Source organism: Anser cygnoides, chromosome Z (assembly GCF_040182565.1).
Source record: "Anser cygnoides isolate HZ-2024a breed goose chromosome Z, Taihu_goose_T2T_genome, whole genome shotgun sequence".
Lineage (NCBI taxonomy): Eukaryota > Metazoa > Chordata > Aves > Anseriformes > Anatidae > Anser > Anser cygnoides.
The window spans coordinates 33,459,219-33,480,318 of NC_089912.1; the positions used below are offsets into that span (position 1 = coordinate 33,459,219).

The following is a 21,100-nucleotide window of genomic DNA, read 5'->3' on the forward strand; positions in this document are numbered from 1 at the left end:
TAGTCACCTCCAGTCAGAAAAGCCAAAACTCTTGAGTACAGCAGCTTCCCCACAGAGCTACTGTTGAACCCTGTGGCCTCTCATTCTGAGTTGACACCAACCCTCATTTATTACCAGCGCTGTCTGGAGCTGTATCTCAGAAGCCCATCGGGGTTGGCAGGAGCATCTTCTGTTGAAAAGTCTGCATGTTTGCTCTTTGGACAGTTGTAATCATCTCACATTGTCAGCATTCAGGCTTGGTCACCCATTAGTAACAACCTTTCCAGCTGCACTGAAAGAGGGGGACTTCTGAACAAACACAGAAAGGGAGAGAAGATTAAATAGGTGACAGCCGGTAAAGACAGGAGCCAAGCCAGAGCTATTTATTTCGAATTATTTTATTTTGGGAAGCCAAGGCATGTTTGTGGCAGGCAGGAGGGGCCCTAGGTTCTGCTCCGTGACTGACCAGACATGTGGTGCCTTATTACCAGGGGAAATCCGTTTTCTTTATTTATAAACATAGGTGCCTTGCAAACTTATTTTTACACATTCTTTTCCAGCCATATTAATAAAGAAATGCACAGAAACCCCAGGGAGGTGTCTTTGCCTGAAAAAAACCACTATTAGAAATAAGCAATAGTACTGCCAAGCACACCTGTAATAACTGCAGTTATGCTGGCATTGCAGGCGTTTATCCCAGAGCAGATACGCCTTAGCAAGAAAGGCGTAAACTATGCACACACCTTTAAATGCTAACTCACCTTCTGGTCCACAAAGGAGGAGTTAGAGACGTATAGACTGTGCTCCTATATCCCCCTACCTGTAAGGGAATACTGGGGGTTTAAATGGATTATTTTGGAGAATTGGAGCTGCAGACCAAGGTGTTCTTGGGCATGGGTGTTTTGCTCTGTGAGCCTAACAGAGACATGTAGCATCCCTGGGAACAAAGGAACACCTCCAGTGGGATAACCTGGGGCCCATCTCCAGCACAGAGCTCAGGATATGCTGTCTGTGGCTGTCTTTGATGACTTCTTGCACTACTTGAAGCCTTTAGCAGCCAGTGGCTGCTTGCTTCACCAACTTCTCTTGGTCAGCAATGCTGTTGCAATGTGTTAATCATTTGTTCATAAAAAAAGTATCTGGTTTTTGCTAGGGAGAGCAAACTACAACAGCCACTTAATAATGAGCAGCTAACAAAGTCAGACAATCAGTCTTCTCCCCGTTGGCCTACCTCAGACCTGCCTTTCACTATGGTACAGTGGAGCTGTTCAAACCTACAAGTAATGGCCAATAGTATTTCTTGTGAACAAGGAAGCCAAGGAAAGGTCCAAAACACAACACTGCCTGTTCATTTTCTGACTCTTCCATCTTGCAAACCTTCCCCAGTACCGTTTCTGAGCTTCTCTGATTATTACCCAGTCCTAATATCTTCCCTGGCAGACTGACATGGAGCTGGTTGAAACCTGGAGCTGGATGCTTTTGATTTCGGCCAGAGAGATAACTAGGCTGCCACATCTCCTGTGTCACTTCTTTAAATAACACATTTCAGCAAACGTGCACTGAGGAGACTTGGGGCTTTGTCACTGAGGCTGCAAAAGCCCAGATCTCACCTACATACAGACGTGAGGTGGAGGAACGTTTGTTTGCCCGTGTCTGAAATGGAGCTAAGGCAACCTTTGTGCCCATTCACTGGTGCTCACAGAGAGGTTTGGAGTGCTTAAAAAAAAAAAAAAAAGGTGTGAGTGAAGCAGAGTTGTCTCCACTTGTAGTGCTAATTAGTGCACTAGTCCATGATGTTAGCAAGTACTAACAGAGAAATGCTAAGCCCGGTGAGTGTCCCTTCTCGCTTGCTAAGGTCTCTCTGCTAATGACCCCTAACAAAACAGTGTACAGCAATAATAGCTGGAAACAACAGACTACATGCATTAAATGACTTCATAACCGTGCTGGCTGTAAAAGCATGGAAGAGCTTGTGTTGCTAATCATCTGTATTTTGTGGCTGCCTTTCCCCTGGGACTCAGGAGCATGTGTCGGTTTGGCATGGGTTCACCTTCAGAGGGTGGAGAGGGACCGAGCCCGAACTGCCTGTGTGCGGCCTGGATCCTGCCCGGGCGCTGTGCAGAAATGGGCCTGCAGCTCCCGGCCCATGTCTCCTCCCCAGCAGGGCCCTCCGGGGCCTGGGCTGTTCCCTGCCAGCGCTGGTGGTGCCAAGGGGAAGAGGAGGGGGTACATGGGGCCCTTCCAATAGCTGCCTGTTATGCGGCGGGGCTGGTTTATTGCACAGCTGCTGGCTGAAGGGAAGCCTTCAGACAAGGCCTGTTTGTGGGGAGACGAGAGGAGGCTGCCCGGGGCTTTGTGCACCCCGGGGCCAGTGTCTTCTGTGTGAGGACAGGGGGAAACACGAAGCAGAGGGAGATACATTCACTGCCTCCTCCTCCTGACCCCATCCTCAGGGGCGCAGAGAGGGAAGGCTGCTGCGGCCTGCCCACCGCCCTGGGTCACCAGGCGGACAGAGCCAGGCCGCACACCGCCGCACTGCTGCATCCCCTCCTGCTGCGGTTCTCACAGTGTCCGGCCTGCAGGTTTGGGGCTGTTCTTCCTCTTCCTCTTCCTCCATATCCCTCCCCCACCGCCCTCAGCCCGTGCTCCATCCCGGAGAGCTGAGGCACAGCCCGGGGGCTTTATTTGTAGGGGAGGAATGGCAGTGGGAGCGGGCAGAGGGATGTGAGTGGAAATGAGTTGTGCTGATAAGCCTTCTGACTGTATTTTGTTTTACTGAGGTTCTTAACAAATAATCTTCCTGCAATGCAAAACTGGCTTATCAGGCTAATGCAGATTGTCTGAAATCCTTATCTCCATGGGCCAGTTAGCTGGAGTGATCCCCTTTTCACAATGAATAGAGAATGAAGAGCTGAACACAAGCCCACCCCTCCCTCCTTCCAATCATTGCCATTTACTGGCAGCGAACCGAGTGGCTCTGGTTTCCAAACTCATAAATAACGCAGGGGCTTCAGAGCTGAGCTGTCCTGTGTTTCGAAACAGTTGTTCAGCTGTGCAGGGAGGCTGAGCCTGGGGGGGAGGTATGGGGGCAGAGCTGGTGAAGGAGGAGGAGAAGAAGCCACTGGTTTGTTATACGCTTTGCAGAACGGTCTGTGTTTGAGCTGGCTTTTAACGCTAGAGATAGAGCGGTTGCCTCACACTCACAGAAGCATTCCTTGCTCTCAGCATTGCAGTGAACCCAGGCTCAGACGTTCAAATGAATTTCCTGGGTATGCTTTTTGCTCTGCATCTTTTCCTGGTGTGTGCACATGCATGTATGGCAGGGGAAGCTGCTGCTATTTGTAGGTTTGAGATTAATGGTGAGAAATGTGCCCACTGCTCAAGAGGAGGATTTTTCTTCATTCTGTTCATTGTGTATATGTGTTTTCTGTGCCTCCTGTGGGTCAAGTATGTGTACCTGGGGATCAGATGGCAGCTAAGTAGCTCTGCTCCCTTTTCCTATGATCCTACAATAAAAATAATAGCATCTGTAGGGAAGTTTTATTACTCTGGCTGTAGAGCTCTGGTAATATACACATAAAAGTCCATCTCTGGGAACACACGATGGAACAGGCAGATGTGGCTGCTGTCTTTGTGTGTCTGTGATCACTGACAACATTCTCCCCTCCTGGAACACCATGCAGTGTTCGATGGCTGCGCCAGGTTCTAGCCCTTCATGTCTAAAATACACAACGGGCCTGTACTAAAGGAACAAGAACAAGTGAAGAAGGAGCCTGAATGTTATCCTCAAACATGTGTCAGTGTTTTGTCTCTTTCCCTTTTGAATGTTTTCCTGCTCAAGAGGCAAGGGTCTTGAGTCAACATTTGCTTCAAGGGGACTTCTCTAAGCTATAGCTGTGCAGAGAAATAAGGCTCTGCATGAAACAAGCTTCCCACAGCATGCAGCACTGAGAAGTGCTAGTGGAGTCACTGTCAGTTCCTCTTGGCATCTGGGCAGATGCCAGTACAAAGGATTAGTTTAGCAACAGAGATGAACTTCCTCAAAGCAAGAGCTTTCATACCCCAGGATGCAGTTTATCACCTTGTATTGATGCTAGTTAGCTGCTAAATAAACAAATGTGAATTACACCAAAGCATGGAAATATCTTGGAGATAACTCTACCCTGGAGCATGGCAGTATTGATACTGTGCAGTATATTGGGCGCCTTGCCCTTCATACTGCATCCCATGGGCACAATTGCTGCCCATTTTTGCATGTGAAGCAGGTCAGACCACATCAACAAGCAGCCAGGAGGAGTTCCTGCCTCCAGGCAGCCTCAGAGTTTGAACCTGAGTCTGTGCAATCTATGGCAAAGGGGTGTCTCACTGTACCACAGCTCCTCAAAGAAAACACCCAGTGGAGATGTCTTGCTGTCAGCATCTGCAGCATCTCACCTGCTGGCTGTTTTCCAGGTTTTGCTCTTGAGCCTTTTCCCCACAAGCCAAAAGTAGTTTTCCCTGCTTGCTTCAGAAGAGGAGGATAAATTCTAGAAACAAAGGAGCAAGATGACTTCGTGATACTCTGCAGTGCCCCTCTTTAACCAGACCATGGCGTGGCATTATGTATTCACACTGCTGTTGATAGCAGTGAGAGATACATTGCACTGCACGTCTGTTTAGGTGACACCTGTGAATGGCAGCTGTGACACCAGTCCTCAGAGACTCACAGACAAATACAGCAGCCATGAGTGGATGTGTAAACCATCACCAACATCTCCAGACGTAGCTCTGAGGATGGAGTGTACTTCTGGAAGAAAAGGCTTACAATTAGTCTTGGGTGATAATATCAGAAGAATTCTACCGGTGTTGTGCTTCTTCTAGAAACTCCAGTTTTTGTTTGTTTGAAAGGCTCAAAAACCTCTTATTGTTGCCTGGCCTCACAGAAGTCCCCTTTTACAATAGAAAAATGTCTACATTCTTCCTCTTCCCCTGGCTTTGATGTGAATCTGTGTGGGAGAGCCCATCTCATGCTACTTGCTCTTTTTTCTAATCTGGAGATCTGTATCCCAATTCCTTTCCAGTTAACATGTTTCTCAGCTTGAAGTGTCACCTCTGCATCTCACAGATGGATGCTCAGGGTGCAGACCAGGTTTGGCTGAAGCCACCATCTGAACTCCTTATGTCCCATCAGGGCCTGGACTCCACTCATCTCCCCACCCTGCTGGCAGAGTTCAGCTCAGCCCAGTCAACGCTGTTATATGTTGCTGAGTTTTGTAGTACGTCCAAAGGGCTACTTTGCCTCTCTTGAGGGTTTCTTTGGCCTGCCTGCTCAGTCTGAACCTCTCGCCTGTATCTGGGGCCTTGTACTGTGTCTGTGGGTGAGCTGTTTTGCAGGCTTATTCCTTCTCTCCTGAGTGCGTTGGTCTGCTGGGTCCTGCTGCTTTTCACACAGTTGCCACCTCAGCCAAGTCACGGGATAACTGGACCACAGGTAACAGGTAATAAAAAGACAACATGCTGTGAGGCTTCTTGAACTCTGAGCATGCTTGTCCCCATGTCACTGCATTTTTCCTGGTGGGAGAGGAGTGGGATACAGCTGTCTGGTGATGTTAGAGTGGGATAGGGTCCAGCGTGCTCCTGGGCGAGCCGGGTGAGCATAGCAGAAACTGTACATTTAGTTCCCACATCCCAAGGACCTTTCTGCACAATGCCTTTTTGTGGCAGGTCCGGGTGGGTCCCAGTAAACTGCCCACGCAGAAGCACAGAGGACCCAAAGAAGCTGGCCATTTTCAGAGGTGATGGCTTGTCCTGGCAATGCCCACTGGCTCAGCTTTCCTTTTAGCTTCCTCAAGGCTAATGCAGACAGATCAATTAGGGACTGCCCAGCAAAAGCTGCAGCTCCTCAACCCTCCCCCAAACAACAATAAAAATATGCCCTCACTTTTCTCCTTCCTTGAAGACCCCAGGAGAGAATTAGCTGGTGCTGCAGGTGCAGTCATCCTGCAGGGTGGTGAGAGCAATGAATAGTAAGGTTTTTAGCTCAAGCACACTAAGGCTGTTCAGCAGCCATTGGATAATCCCCTGTTAATCAGATTATGTAAATTCCTACTTCAGCATCCCTATCCCATCTCTATCCCTGCTCTCCAAGCTGGAAATAAAAGGCACTCTAAAAAGGAACATTTAAACCGCAAAAAGGCCGTGCTGCTGAAAGGGGTGGGCAGAGGTTGCCGAGACAAGGAGCAGTGGAGCAGGGCTTTGTTTCTGTGCAGGCGGGCGTTCCTGCTCGGCAAAGCACCGGAGACACCAGCAAACCGAAGGTCAGGAGCGGGTGCTGCCCATGTGTCAGCCATGTCTCAGGTCCTGGGGGTCTGGGCTTCTCCCGGGATGTTGCTCGTGGTGCACTGCAAGAGCTTCAGTGACCTCCTCACAGCAAAGTGGCTTTCTTCCCTTTCTTCTGCATTCACGATGTGTTACAAGATCACTCCCTTGTACTGTAAAGCCCGGCACCCCAAATCAGGTTTGGTGAGGAGCGCTGCCAGCAGTCCGGGCTTAGTCACTGAACACAGGGACCAAACAGAACTGAGGGACAGGATATGAAAATAGCCACTGAAACTGTGCTCAGAAAGCCTGGGCATGCAGGTACTGCATCCCCTAAACCTGCATTAGTGCTCAGTGCATGCAAGGTAACCACATCCTCTGGCTCTGGGCTCTGTGTGAGATGATGTCTTCCTGAAACACTTGTCAGGAGCCTGGGCAATCAGAACAGCATCTTACACACGTTATACTGAGCAGCAGCACCGAAAATGTGGCTTATGGTCCCTGTTTGGTCTCTGAGGCTGTCACATTTTCACCAGGTAGGAGCACTGTTTTTCTTACAAACTGGAGTGGAAAGCTGAGGAAGGCAATAGAGGCCAGTAACAAGTAGCACAGAGGAGCTGAGAGCTTATTTATTCTTTTTGTGGCCACTGAAAACCACCCAGAACACTGAGCTGACCTACATTTGCTGTGTAATACTCCTGGCTGAAATCAATTCCTTTTGTTTGTGATAAAGGTGGAGGCTGCCTCTCCCATAGCAGATGCAATACACTGGAAATAAGCTTTTCTACCCCAAACAGGGTTTTCCACTAGGCTTTCAGTATTCATAGACGATCAGGAGAATTTGCTCCCCAGTCCTTCTCTCCCTGCTGCTGAACTCACACCCTGATACCGCTGTCTTGTTCACGGTGAGCAGCAGAGCTGTCTGAAGGGCTTTAAAAAATATTGCACGTACAGCACTGGGACATTGCTGGTTGGACGGGCTGATCTAGCTACAGGGCATGCCGTGGTTTCATGGGACAAGGTGGCGTAGTGGGGACGACAACAACAAAGTCTGCACACAAAGGGCTTTTCTGGTGTTAATGGAGCAGCTTCCCTGCACTGTGAGATGAGAAACCAGGCTGCAGGGATGACACTGGTGGTGGGGAATGGACCTCCTTGTCCAAACTTCTTGGAGCTCCTGGCTGGCCTTACAAAATCATTTCGATAACAAAGCTGGTTGGTTGTGCAGGTTGTGCAGTTCTTACCCTGAGGAATTTTGTCAAAACTCTGTCTTCCCTATAGAAAGTAGAGAGAGGTACAACACAACCATATTACAAATCAATCAGCAGAACTGAAAGCGTAAGGGGTGATTTCTTCGTGCTGTGGACTACTGCTGTTCTGCAGCAGCCAGTGAAGTACATCGGTTTACACAAGCTGAGCACCTCGGAGACAGAGATGTATTTAACAACATGTGGAACAAAGCAATTGGAAATGAAATTTGAAACAAATTGCACAATTTCTTCTTCATCAAGGCAGGAATGAGAGTACGCATTCATAACTGACCAAAAAAAAAAAAAAAAGTCAAATCTCTTTAAAGTAAGAAAACTACATTTATGACAGAATAGTCAGCACGTCTGGTTTTTCTATGTGAAATGTACTGCAAGACAATAATGCACTCCTGAGAGGCAGTTTTTTTGCACTTACCCTTTGCAAACACATGCACTGCTAGTCTGGCAGCAAGCAATCTCAAGCACCAATTATCAGTCCTCTCCTTCAAGAATTTCAACCTCATCCATTTTCAAGCAGCAACCCTCAATAAGAAGAGATATTAGGGAGATTCAGAGCAAAATCTCTTGATGCTTGCAAGAGGAAACATGGTTTCAAAGACTTGAGGGAAGAGAACTTGTGAGATGGTGCAAAAGGCTGGGGACTCCCAGCTCTTCAAATACCTATGGCTGGGCATTGAGGGCTTTGCTTGAAGTTACTGGAAATTAAATCTCTTTGTCCCTACCTTTCATCATTGGTTAAAAGACTGCTGTGGAAGGCACAACCACTTCTATGGCAGAGACCCTTTAGGGCTTAAAATGTGGCCAGGAAGCTATACCCATACTCTGCTCCTTGTTCCTTTGAGTCCTTTTGAGTAATTCTCACGTGGTGGCTTCATTGCTGCTCACAGCGTGGGCAAGCTCACTGTTCTGTGGCAGTGGAAATGGCATCTCTGGGATGAATGTCTTGTTTTTCTCATTTTTAGGTGATTTCCAAAGAATCTGTATTGTCTAGGTACTTCTGTGTTACCGGGAAAATGAGCTGCTTGCCTCTCCCCTTTTGCTGCCAGTGCATGGTTTAGAGAAACATTAGGTCTCTTTCTTCTGTGGCTAAACATTTTCTTCAAGGCTATCAGCGAGTTTCAGCATTAAAAAGGAAAAGATTTTTGGCTTCTGGAATTAAGCTGAAAAGTGTGGCCAGAATTTAAATCACCCCCCGATGTGAGTGTTTTGTTAACACTAATAAGAGATTCAAAAGGTTACAAAAAGCTTTGGATGATGGAAGTTTAATATTTCAGCAGTCTGCATGCAGCTGCTGTTTTGAACCCTGAGCAGCCTCCTCCAGCTTGCTATATTCAAAATCTATTGATCTAAATTTCAATTTTGAAGGGCAGAAGCCCAGATGTGCATAATTGCTTCTTATTGTTCCCATCTGTAAAATGTGGCTCCGAACGCGCAGTGATAATGTTGCTGCTGTCTGTTTGCAGCCTCATACTGTCCTTTTTCCATCCATCACTTTCTGTCTGCTGTTTTCACCAGCCTGAAAGCGTCCCCCTACAAGGGGAAAAAATAACTTGAACCCAGGCCCATCTCCTGAAACCCCTGCCCATACTAAGGCAGGATTCTCGTTGATTTCCTGCCCATCTCCAGCAAGTGTTTTGCCGAGGAAGGGCAGTGTTTCGAGGTGTTGCCCAGCAGTTTCTGCACCTGCAGAGCACTGCAGCTGGATGTTCCCAGCTCCTGCAGCTGCACACGCTGCAGTGCTCCCCACCCTGCTCTCCTCGTCAGTACCATGGGGGCACTGGGGCCCTACTCTGAGAAATGTCCAAGGAGGGAAAGAGTGCAAGTTACAAAAAGTCCTCTGTTTCCACTTGACTTTTCATGAACTGATTACGGGTGGCTGCTAAAAAGCTGGACCCGCTGCAGCTAAGAGTTGCCCCAGACTCCAAGGAAGCTTTCAGGATGGGTCCCTGCAGAAATCTTTGTGAGGAAGAGCATGCCCGGGGCACAACATTGCTTTCACTGCTCTTGTTCCCTTCTCCCTGCCCATCAGATGTCCCAGCACCCTGGTCCTGGCTGAGGGCAGACCCTGGTGCCCCCAGAGTGCCGTGGTCATCTGTGAAGATGCTCTGCAGAGGCAGCAGGGGCTCACCTGGGCCTTGGGGCTTGCAGAAGAGGAAGGCTGGTCTGTGACACCCCCCCTTGGAGGGTCAACCTGGCTCTGGAGAGGGCATCTCCTGCGCTGACACGTGAGTGAGAACGAATAGCAGCCCGTCTGGCCCCTCTCCCAACAAGGACAGATGCTCTCACATCTGCGTATTTTCTGCTGCTTCGTCTCGCCAGGTTTTGAAGGTCCTGGGCAGAGGAGAGTCCAGGCACTTAGGGATGAGCAGTTTCAGTTCCCTCCCCTTCCTGGGCTGGCCCAGTTTGCACCGGGGTACCTCAGGCAGGCTGTGGATAAGTGAGGGGCTGGGGGAAGCAACGCAAGGGGAGGAGCACTCTGCAACTTTCCAATGTAAATTACATGGAAATCAGGCTTCTGCGAGGCCAAAGGCCCCTCTGGAAGAGGGCCTATAGTTAACACAACACTTGTGCTAAATGAGGCGGTTGACACAGCTTTCATTTACCGTGTGAAAGGGCTGAACCCCCGGTCGGGGGAGGAATTGCCCCACCGAGGACCGAGGCTTTTTCTCCCCATGGAGGAACTGCATCCTTCCACCCCTGGGACGTCAATATTTATGGGGGGGCAATCCTCTTAGCTGAGAAATGTGCAGCGCTTTTATAAACCCAGTGTGGCAGAAAGCGTGAGCCCTATCCAGGATGTGCACTACGGAGATGGTCACAGTGATGTTTGGAGGCCTGAGGCAGCCCCCAAATATCTCCAGGCCCTCTGAACCTCTCCCCGGAGGCCTGTGCCTGACTGGAAAGGAAGCCTGGGGTTTGTCAGGCCCCCACAGCAGCTCCTCTGCTGGGTCCCTGAGCTGAGGGACCCCTGTGCATACAAGGGCTATTCCTTTCATGCTGGGGCAGTCTGTCTTTTTGTTTTTAGCAGTCAGATGTGAGATTGCTTGGCTGCTGTCCCTGAGCTGAGAGGACATTTTGGGGCCACCCCAGCAAAGCAGAACTAATTCTCCACTTGACAGATCCTGCGTCTCAGCCGCAAGGGCTGCCTTTGCTTCTAAATCCACAAATTAAACCCAGCCTTCATGCACTGCATGTGCCCAGCAGTGAAGGGGAAGCTGGCTGATGTGTGAGTGCATGCCTCCAGCTTCTTCTTGTACTCAGACCTGGGCAGGTGCCGGTGCTGGGGGGCAGCTCAGGATTTCCACCAGGCTGCAGGAGGTGCAACCAGGGGCTCCACGTGGAAGCCAGCTTTTCCCCAAAATGTAGTGGCAGGGTCGATTTGCCTGCACGTGGCTGTCTCCACAGCATCACGGCACTGTCAGAGTAGAGGGCATCTCCTGCTTAGGGACACGATAAACACATCAGCCTGCTTCTGAACCCAGCGTCGTGCTAAAGCCGGCTTTTGAATAAACATTGGGTCTCATTTACAAGCTCAATACTGACAAAACAAAAAAAAACCACACACACCAAAAAGAGAGAGAGGAAAAAAAAAAAAGAAAAAAAGATTTTATTTCCATCTTTTCCTGCAAAGTGCATCCGACCCAGCCAAAGCTGCACCCCGACTAGTAAGCACGGTCTGAGTTCCTGCCCCATCCCTCCAGAAAGGGGCAGAGAGCAGTGTTGAGGAGAGAAAAGGCAGGACAGAGAGAATCTCCCGGGAGATGCAAAACGAGCTCCTGGATTGCTAGGACTAGTGGTGACACGCGCCAGACAAAGGACCTGCTATTCTATAAATGAGGCGGCCAGGACCAGCACCAGGCTGACTCCATCCAGCGAGAGCAAGCTCTGCAGCCAGGCACGGCGAGAGCTGCCGGGGAAGGAAAAGAGGAGACATCCGATTTTGCTGTCCCTTCACCTGCTGACCAGGTTTGACGAGCTGCAAGCACCTGTGACCAGAAACGTAAGTGACAACTTACTCGTCTCTGTGCAGAATTGCTGCCCCTCTCCTGGGCTTACCTGGCAATTTTCTCAGGCATGCTGACGTTTCCTTCCTGAGACACGCGGCAGGGACTTTTACTTATTATCACGGCATCTTGGGGTCTTGTCATCAAAAGGCTAAGAGTAAGGCACTTCATCTGACAGACATAATAGTTACGGAAACAGCCACTTACGGGTGACTGTGTTTAATTAAGTGAGATAATTGTGTTGCCATATTTCTGTGCTTGGACTTTTCCAATTCTTAGAACCCACCCAGTGAATCAAACCTCATGCCAGGAGAAATTTTTTTGTTTGTTATTTTTAATATTTTGGACAGAAATGTTGATGCATAGATGTGGAGCAAAAATAATAATAATAATAATAAAAATTTAAAGACACTGTTCCTAGTATTCCTAGTTTTTCTTACATTATAACTTCATAATTACACACTAGGCAAACTCATTTATACCTCTGAAAAGTGATGTAAATCAGTTATTGCACTGGTGTAAAGTGATTACACAGAGCACCATAGGAACCCTGAGTTTAGAAACAGAGCTTAAACGAATTCTCCAGTGTTTGATATTTAAAACAAAATATTTGCAAAAGCATAAAGAACAAAACATTTGCCAGACTTTTTTTTTTTGTATGATTATGCACTAGACTGGAAATTCTATGAATGTGTCAACAAATAAGGATGTTAAAAGGAGATTTAAATTTCAAACCTCACATATTAAAAAATATCCCCACTACTTTACAGGACATCTGCATCGGAACTGATGTGTCTGTAAAACGCACAAGCATCTGAATTTTGCCCAGTTCAATAGTTCACTTAGTAGGAAAAGCTTAATGATTTTATTCTTTAAGTTCAGTGGGTAAATGTTGATAACTCTCAAACTTAAAAAACAAACAAACAAACAAAAAACCTTTTGAAACCTCCCAATCTAGAGCAGGTTCATATTTCCAGAGCTAATCTACTACATAAAGTTGTGTGTATCTGAGAAAGCTAATAAATAATAAAAGCAGCATTTTTTTTTTCTGAAGTAGCTGTCTCTCTTTGCATGTAACAGTATAGGACAATATATGGATTTTAGACTCTTTCTCCACTGTGCATCTCTGTATCATTTCACACACACACAAAAAAAAAAGACTAAAATAAATGCAGCTTGTTTTTACTGTCTGTTTACGTGAGATATTAGAGTAGTCGTGGTGTGAGCAGCTGATCCAAGAAATGAGGAGCTCACAGAGCCACCAAGCTAGGTGGGCAGCCTGGGGATGAAACGCAGGTGCCTAGGAGAATGGCCGTGTCCATGATGATCTTCATGCTGGCCTTTCCACCAGGCGTAGTCCCATGGAGGTTAGCAGCATAACACCTGTGGGAAACCAGCAGCATGGTCCTTGCCGTGTGGTGGTTGGTATCACACCTTTGGAGGTCACGTTTTGCCCTGGTGGGTGTTTCTCAGTGCTTTTGTTGACCTCTGATCTTACGCGCAGCAGACCCCATTAATTCCTGGGGCAATGCCATGGTGCCCTGCAGACTGGTTTTAAGTCACGTTTGGTAGGAAAGGAGGACACTGTACACATGTAACAGGATGGCATCAAACTTTTGGTCCTGCTGAAGTCACAGAGAGATTTTCCTATCAGCCTCAGAGCAGACCTGGGTAGAATGTGGAAGTGAATATTGTCTTGGGGTCATATCCTAAAACAACACCAGATCGACCTTCCTTGAGGCATATGTCCCTAAGGACTCCTGCAGCAGAGTGAGCTGCCACAGGCTGGTCCCTGCCGAGCTGAGAGCTGGGCAGCATCTGATCCCCCTCCTTTAAGGTGAGGAGGGCAGGGACTTTGTAATATGTAATATCTGGGAATTTAATAGTCCATATGTAATATTTGGGAAGTGAATTCAACGGAGGCTGTTTTTAATGGAAACCAAGTGGAACTGCAGTTGAAGCTTTGACACAAGAGGGCTGTACAGGAGATGGGACCAGGAGGACAGAGAAGCTTTATTACAAAATGTCTCCTGGATCTTCTTGAACAGACAGTAACACTAGTGCAAGTTAACACAAAAAAAAAAAAAAAAAAAAAAGGTTAAAGCTCCTGGCTGAATGTCTCTTTCTCAGCTGCTGTACAACATAGCAAGCTGTTGTGTCCATGCCAATACACTAGACTTTAATTTAGCAAGAACTGTTGCAGAACATCAGGGTTTTTTTGTTGTTGTTTTTTCTTTGCACAGAGCTGTGGTATAAATTGATTTTACTGTAACAAAAGCATTGGCAAGTGGGGATACATGGGCAAAAAAAATCCTGTGTGCACAGAGAGTTAATTTGTGCAAATCTCTTTGTCATTTGTGGTAAGGTTTCAACCACGTATTTTATTCTCTGCCAAACACCTGTTGGGTGACAGCCCACTGCTTTCCAGACCTACCTTTCCAAAGGCAGTCTTAGGAACAACGTTTGAAGTGTTCAAATTAAAAGGTCTGCAGAGAAGAGACTGATTTCACCAAAATTTCACTGATTCACTGACAGCAGTGAGCTCACACCTTTGCAAGAAATAGGCACCCTTTAGGTGGGCAACCAGACTGCCAGGCTACACCACTGAGGGGCAAGGCTGGCTGCTGTGAAGCTTACCTTCTGAAACTGCAATCACATGTAGTTTGGATGAGTATCCTCAAACGCGGAGGCTGACTTAAGCCTGCGACCTTTACACCACTCTTTTGAGCTCCGGTGGTCTTCTTTTCCTAGAGGTTCAAAGAGAGGATGGCATAGCTGGAAGCATACTGTAAACGCTGCCCTTAGACAGGAGAGCTCCCAGAAGCAGAGATTTCACTGCGTGTGCTTTGTCTCAGATTTACAGACCTTAAAAAAGGTAAATCACTCTGTCAGCGCTGGCTGGTTTTTATGGCGCTTTTGCTGCACTGCTGTGCTTCGTACCGCAGCACGATTGCCAGATAACACGCCCGACAGAGGCGTGAGGCAGTGAAAGGAGCCGTTGTTTACTGCTGGAGTCTCTCCTCATCCCACACCTGACTTAAAACAAAATGAAGTTCGCTTACAGGTGTTTGGAGGCACTCCACCAGAGCGGGGAGCGACGGCTCTTGCTTCACCTCACGGGCCCAGCACCCATCACTGCCAGGTGAGGCTGGGCCACCCTGAGCAGGCCGCTGCGCTCACTCATGCACACACACAGATCATTTCCTTTCCAAAAAACCTGCAGCTGAGACAGGCTAATTACAAGCAGGAGGGACACGAAGGTGCAGGAAGGGGAAGGGATTTGCCTGAGGCGAAAGGGGAGTGGAAATGAGGACAGAAGTGCAGCGCCCTGATGGCCTGCACAGCCTTCGGCTCACCGCGCTGTGCTCTCCCTGTGTGCTCGCCCACCAGCACACCGGTGGGATTTCGGGTGGGAGGCACTCGGGGAGGGCTATGGAGGTGCTGAGGAAAGCTGGGAGGAATGAGCCTGAACCCCAAGGTGTGCTGCTCCTCCTGCAGCCCGCTGAGCTTCCCGAGGGAAGGCCTCCAGGCCCGAGCACACAGAGCGTGGTTCAGCTGCTGAGCTTCAAGACTATTTCTCCTCTGGGGAGGAGAAAAAGAAAAAAAAAAAAAGTCACACGTGTTACTGATAGGCAGTGTAATGTTTTGTGACATCCGTGCTCAATCTTCTCCTCCACACGGTGCCGAGCCCTGTGCTCCACGGCTGGCATGGAGCTGAAGAGGGAAACAATGAGCTTCCTCCTCCTCTTCGCCACATCGCACTGGTGCAGAGCGAACAAAGCACGGCCACGGGGAGCTCTGCCTGGGCGATCTCTGCTCCCCGTGGTGGATCAGGCTCCCAAGCACCTGCCTGGTGCGGGACCCGGGCACCACCTGCTGCTCTGCTGCCATTTACTCCGGGGCTGAGGGGACTTCACAAAATCGATGTGTTAAATAACCCATTTTAGCAGGCACCGGGTTTCCCCTGTGGAGCAGCAGCGTGGCATCGCAGGTTCACTAGGAGCACTCCAATTCTTGCTGGCAGCAGGCATCTGCTGTCTGATTAAGATTTGCAGGAGTAGGTCTCCAGTGGCCAGTTTCAACATGGATTTAACTTCAGTGAGGTCAAAGGTATAACTTGAGGGAGGAACTTTCTCATCCACTATCTTTATTTAATAGCAGCCTGCTAATTATGACTGAGTGCTGGGCTGCCGGTGAGTCCCCTGCCGGCCCTCAGGCATTAACCGCTGGCTTGGGGGCCATTTGCTGGGGAATGTCCTAGCAGGGACTGCGCTTTGTGCCTGAGCTGCTGCTGCTGCTGCTGCTGCTGCTGGAAGCGCCTGAGCGCCTCTCGCACGGAGAGGCTGCGAGAGCTGCTGCCACCGTGGGAGAGGTCTTCATCTCCTGTATTGTTTGGTCTTTTGTCTGGTGACACTTGTGGCTGCATTAGCCACAGCCAGAATTCCCCCCCTCCCATTTTTGCGTGTTTCAAAAGAGCAGGCAGGGGTTTGGAAGAGCTTCAGCTCTCCGTTCAGTGGGTGGCGGTGTTTTGTTTTTCTCTGTCTGGCTGTCAGGGCAGATTCACTGCTGGGCTGGGGTTATGGCTTCGCACAATTCTCTTTACACACTGCAGATGTGGATCGCAGCTCATGAAGCTACGCTTACCCACTACTTCTGGATATCTCCTCCTGATCCCAGTTAAATCCTGTCCTCAGTGGCTACGTTTTACCCATCAGAGTTATTCCTCCAGCGGAAATGCTGTAACCCTCCAGGTCTACGTTCCTGAGAGCAGAATTAATCCCCTTGAATTTAGGCTGCTGCCTTCCCGGTGCCTTTCTTATCCGCTGAATGTGGGGCTGTTAACCTGTGGCTGGCGGAGGTGACCGTAAAGCACAGAGTAATCCAGGTGTGCAGCTTCATGCTGTTTGTCCATGGTGTGTGTAAGCAAAGTGGTGATCTCTGCATGGATTTAAAATGGACCGAGGGGGTATGGGCTGTGTGCAGCCCCTGGGCAACACCGCACCAGAGAAAGCTAAAGGATGTGCAACATTAGCAGAGATCTGAAGCTGCATGTAATTTCATACTGAAAGCCACCCTTGGTGGGGAGGAGGGCTGGAGAGAAGGAGGGAAGAGAAGGAAAGGAATGAGACAAAAGGAATGGAAGTCAGATCCCTTGTCAGCAAACAGGCTGCCTTTTGGCCGGAAGGTGCCGTGATTAGAGGGAATTGGAGGGATGGGCAGGTCATGATGTGAGGAAAGAAGCTCTGCTGAAGCATTACGCTCAGGCAGCACGGGACCAGGCTCATGAAGGCTCTCGTGCTTCCAGCAGAAGCTCTGAGCGCCATGACAGGAAATGCCAAGACAGCAGTGGGAGAAAGGGAGAGGGATTTAAGGTGGAGAGGTGCAGGGAGGTGGGTTGCACGTGCAGGGCACCTCCCCATGGAGTGTCAGCGCAGAGGGGGGCACCGGGATGGGAGGAAGCTGTAGTTCACCGATCTTGAACAAATGTCAGCAGTACAAACATGCATTTTTGAAGTGTAAAGCAGGCACCAGTCCCACAAAGGCATCTATTTGCTGACAAGGCTTGTGACCACAGAGGTAGTGTTGTCCTTTCCAAGTGAAAGAGGAGAGAGACAAAGGTAGCGTGGTGTGCAGGAGCAGGCTGGGGTTATTTTCCCACCAATAATGCTGCTAAAAGGCCAAGACATGTTCACAGAGCCAGGGCTGTGCGCTGACCTGCTCTCCTGGAGTGCTGTGATGGGCACTGCCTGCAGCAGAAGAAAGAGCAGGAGCTGACCCTCTATCAGCATTTGTAGCCCAGATGTACACCGAGAGCCATGAACCAGAACCACAGCCCAGAGACTGAGCAGCCTGGCAAAATACCATCCTCCTGGCCCATTAGAAGGAATAAAGAATCCCAAATAACTTCTCCTACCTCACGAAAAATTGACCGACCTTGTACATGGACAAATTTATCCTAAAACAGATAAACAAACAAAAAAAGTGGGGGGAAGGGAAGCAGGTGGCACTCTGAAAGTCACAGGGATCTAAAGCAGCTACTTGGAAAAGTAAAACTGTAATGATGAAAGTTTTGCCCTGGGAATGAACGTGCTGCAGTGGACAAGAGCAGAGGAGGACAGTGTCCAAAATCTGTATCGCTGTTTCAGCAGCGTTCTTGCCAAAAAGGTAGCTAGCTGTTCCGGGTGGGTGCAAAGTACAAAGTAGATCTGTACACATAGCACAAACCAAAAGTGACGCACAGAGTAGGAGAACAATTTTAAAAGAGAGATGCAATCCCCATCTGAATCAAGGAGTGGGTCTCCATGCAAATCTACAAGAAATATGAAAAACTCTCAGCCATCTGAAATAGTCGGGTTCATTTGTTTTTTTAAATGAGCCACTCATGAAGCAAGGACATTCTGACGGGACAACTTTCTTGTCCCTAAAGGCAGAGTAGACAACTGGGCTGCCAGCAATTTCAAACTTCTACCAGAATAGCAATGCGGCAGCTCTGTAGGGGCTAAAGCTGAGAGGCGACGGGGAGGTATGGGCAGCGTGAGCGTAGCCATATAAAGCCTGCACGGGCACATCTCTGACCATGGCTCCAACGTGATTTATGACCCTGTAGCTGTGTCTGCCTGGTGATTTGCAGTCCGTGCCAGGCTGGGACTTCTCGGCTGGCCTTGCATGTCTTGTCTCCCTGCCAGGGGAGCCCCACTAACCTCTGCATCACCACAGAGTACCCCCTTCTGGGGGTGAGGGGTGCTTCTCCCCAGCCCCTGTGGGACTGCTGTGTGGGTGAGTTTGCGAATAAATATTAAGAGCTGAGGTGTACACATGCAGAAGAAGGTAGGTGGAAACATTTGCCCTTTATTCCCTTGGATGTTTTCCGTTCTCTTGGATTGTTCTCCCCGCTCCAACTGTCTGTGTGCCATTGGCATAAAAAAGCAGCTTCAGAGATGGAAAAGTGAGTGTCTGCCACAGGGCTGTGTGAGAGGAGGGAAGGCTCTTTAGAGGGAACTACGTCCATCGGATGTTTATGAGCAAGGACCAGAGGGCTGCTGGGGATCAAAACAGCTGTCCTGGGAAAAGGAAATGGGCAAGAAAAGCCGGGTGGTCTGGCAGGTTACAGATAGGCATATATACGTTCATCCATCTCAGCTGGTCACTGGGATTCCTTTCGATGGCAATACAAGCAAGGCTAGGCCAACCACACCATCCCTTGACGACCTTTCTGTCAAATTGCATTTAAAACCACACCCCTCAGCTTGCACAGCGGTCTCTTGCTGCCAGATCCACTCTGGGCCGTGGGTTTCCTTTTCTGCTCAGCTCCGCGAGGCGGCGCGGCCAAGTAATAGCTGCAGGGACATTTTGGCTGGAATGCCTGCAGGCTTTGTAGGAGTCACACTTAACCTCCGCAGCCTGCAAAGCCCTGCCCGGGAGCACTAGTGGCATTTATGGCTTAACCTTGGCAGCACTCAGAGGCTGAAATAGAAGTCCGAATGGATCAAACTGGAGAGTGCCTGCCGCCAGCAGCGAGCAGTCAGTGTGAGCTGGGCAGGGCACCAGGACATTGCTTCCCTGGAGAAGTCTCCCGAAATAACCGTAATCACACATGTTCATTAGCATCAGCTGTCTGCCCGCTCAGTGCCCCGACCCAAGGTCCACCCGAGCCTGGTTGAGCTCCTGCTGTGAGCCGTGAGGCCTGAGCCAGGTGGGAGCAGCCCCCAGGGGGGTGTGAATGGGGTTTGGGAAGCACGGGGGTGTCCTGCCCTTGTCCTGCCTGCCTTCCTTCCTTCCTTCCCTGCAAAGAAGTGCCCAGGTACCCCTCAGGCAGCCTGGTGGGAGGGCTGACGTGAAGCTGATGGGGGCTGTATGAGGAGGTTAAACCCATCTGCTCCTTTGAGAAGTCCCCACAGGACTCTGGTGTCTAACTGCAGCTGCGATGCCTGGGATTGTGGCTGCGAATGCGGACAAAGCTTTAGGGACTGGGGTGAATCTGTGCATGTAGCACAAGGACGTCAGCCACAGAGGGCCAAAAACTAGAAATTCCTATCACCACCACCACGCGCTCACAGCTGGCTCAGAGGTTAGAGCGAACCCAGAGCAGCAGCCTGTGGGTCAGCAGTCAGGGGTATCTGGCATGGACTCACCATCTCCTCTGCTTTGCAGCGCTGTGGGAATGACAAGGAAGATCTTCACCAACACCAGGGAGCGATGGAGGCAGCAAAATGTCAACAGCGCCTTTGCCAAGCTGAGGAAACTCATTCCCACCCACCCCCCCGACAAAAAACTGAGCAAGAACGAGACGCTGAGGTTAGCCATGAGGTACATCAACTTCCTCGTCAAGGTCCTGGGGGAGCCCGGCCTGCAGCAGACGGCAGCGGCAGCACGAGGCAGCCTCCTGGGCTTCTTCCAGCAAGCCCCACGCCTGCAGAGCATGGAGGAGCTGGGTCTGATTGAAAACTGTGGCGTCTCCTCTCCTGGCGTGAGCGGCAATATTGCAGAGTGCTGCTGGCCAGAGACTTCGTCTCCTTAGCAGACAATGAGAGATTGGTGTTAGTCTGATAATCCCCCTCTTTTTTTTTTTCTTTTTTTTTTGCAGAATCTGTGGGTTTCTTCTCTGTGTATAATGATTATTTATTTATATTTATTACTTTTTTTTAATAAGTTTTTATTTAACAGGAAAGGAATTCTTTGGTCAGCCACCAACCTGAAAGACTACAGAGAGAACTCTCAGACCTCGGGAGCCTGGAAGGACTCACCGCTGCCACAGCAGGGTCTGAGCCAGAAGGGCATTCTGCCCTGATCTCTATTAGTAAGAAATTCATCCAGTGGTTCTGGCAGGGAAAGAGATTGTTCTCCCATGCTATTTTGAGGAAAAGCTACTGAGCTCAAGAAATCCTGACTGTACCACAAAATTTGTCCGGGAAAGACATCTGACCTCAGTAGTTAATGATTTTTGAGGGATGTGATATTTGCTCCAGTCATTCACCAGTGGTTCCAGTAGCTACTTGCTTTCAGTGTTGAGCCTGCAAATCTTATTTCCAGCTTGAATTATTATTATTTTTTTTGAAACTACCAGTCCTAGCCCTTGAACCTGGCCACACCTTTCACTGGACTGGAGGAATCCACAATATTAGAACAAAATACTATTAAACAAAACTAAACATTAGTTTAAAGAGGTCCCAGGAGAAAGGCCTCCGTGATACACTGAGAAAACCTTCTTGGAAGTGCAAGTGACAGGTGCCCCTTCCCACTCAGAGGTGCAGAAGCAGTGGGTGCAGTCTGGGGCTGGCAGAAGCTGCTGGACATACGGGACCAGCACGCTCTGGTCCCTGTTTGGCACAGGGGGCAACCACCTTGCTCTGGGTGTTTAGGTGACAAGCAGGCTGAGAGAGGTCTCACGAGGGGTGACCATTGTGGGTTGCTGCACGCAAATCAATTTAATTTCCTGAATTATGGATTCAGGAATGATTTTTCCTGATCTATGCCAGCAGAGATCTGGTCTGCTTATGAAAAGTATAAACCGGTCTAGAGTAACAGAAAAAATGACACAAGGTTTAAGCAGCT

At 49.2% G+C, this 21,100-nt stretch overlaps 1 protein-coding gene and 1 long non-coding RNA gene across 3 annotated transcripts; one reads left to right on the forward strand and one right to left on the reverse strand.

Annotated features, from left to right (window-relative positions):
* The first annotated feature begins 1,421 nt into the window (after positions 1–1,421).
* Positions 1,422–20,229, forward strand: TAL2 (TAL bHLH transcription factor 2). Of its 2 annotated transcripts, XM_048051488.2 has the most exons (2): positions 1,422–11,544; positions 19,700–20,229. In XM_048051488.2, exon 2 carries the CDS (start codon positions 19,710–19,712, stop codon positions 20,064–20,066), a length of 357 nt encoding a protein of 118 aa, XP_047907445.2. In that variant the 5' UTR covers positions 1,422–11,544; positions 19,700–19,709; the 3' UTR covers positions 20,067–20,229. The 2 variants fall into 2 exon arrangements, with proteins under 2 accessions (XP_047907445.2, XP_066845150.1); XM_066989049.1 differs by lacking the exon at positions 1,422–11,544 and having other exon boundaries at positions 19,413–20,229.
* LOC106040458 (uncharacterized) lies at positions 12,976–14,920 on the reverse strand. The gene is made up of 3 exons (XR_007159240.2): positions 14,414–14,920; positions 14,186–14,295; positions 12,976–13,215 (listed from the first exon to the last, which is right to left on the reverse strand). It is a non-coding gene; the product is annotated as an uncharacterized lncRNA (long non-coding RNA).
* Positions 20,230–21,100: the final 871 nt, after the last annotated feature.

Excerpts from the sequence above, each read along its gene's own strand:
- TAL2 (XM_066989049.1), top strand. The coding sequence starts at position 19,671 with ATGGACTCACCATCTCCTCTGCTTTGCAGCGCTGTGGGAATGACAAGG.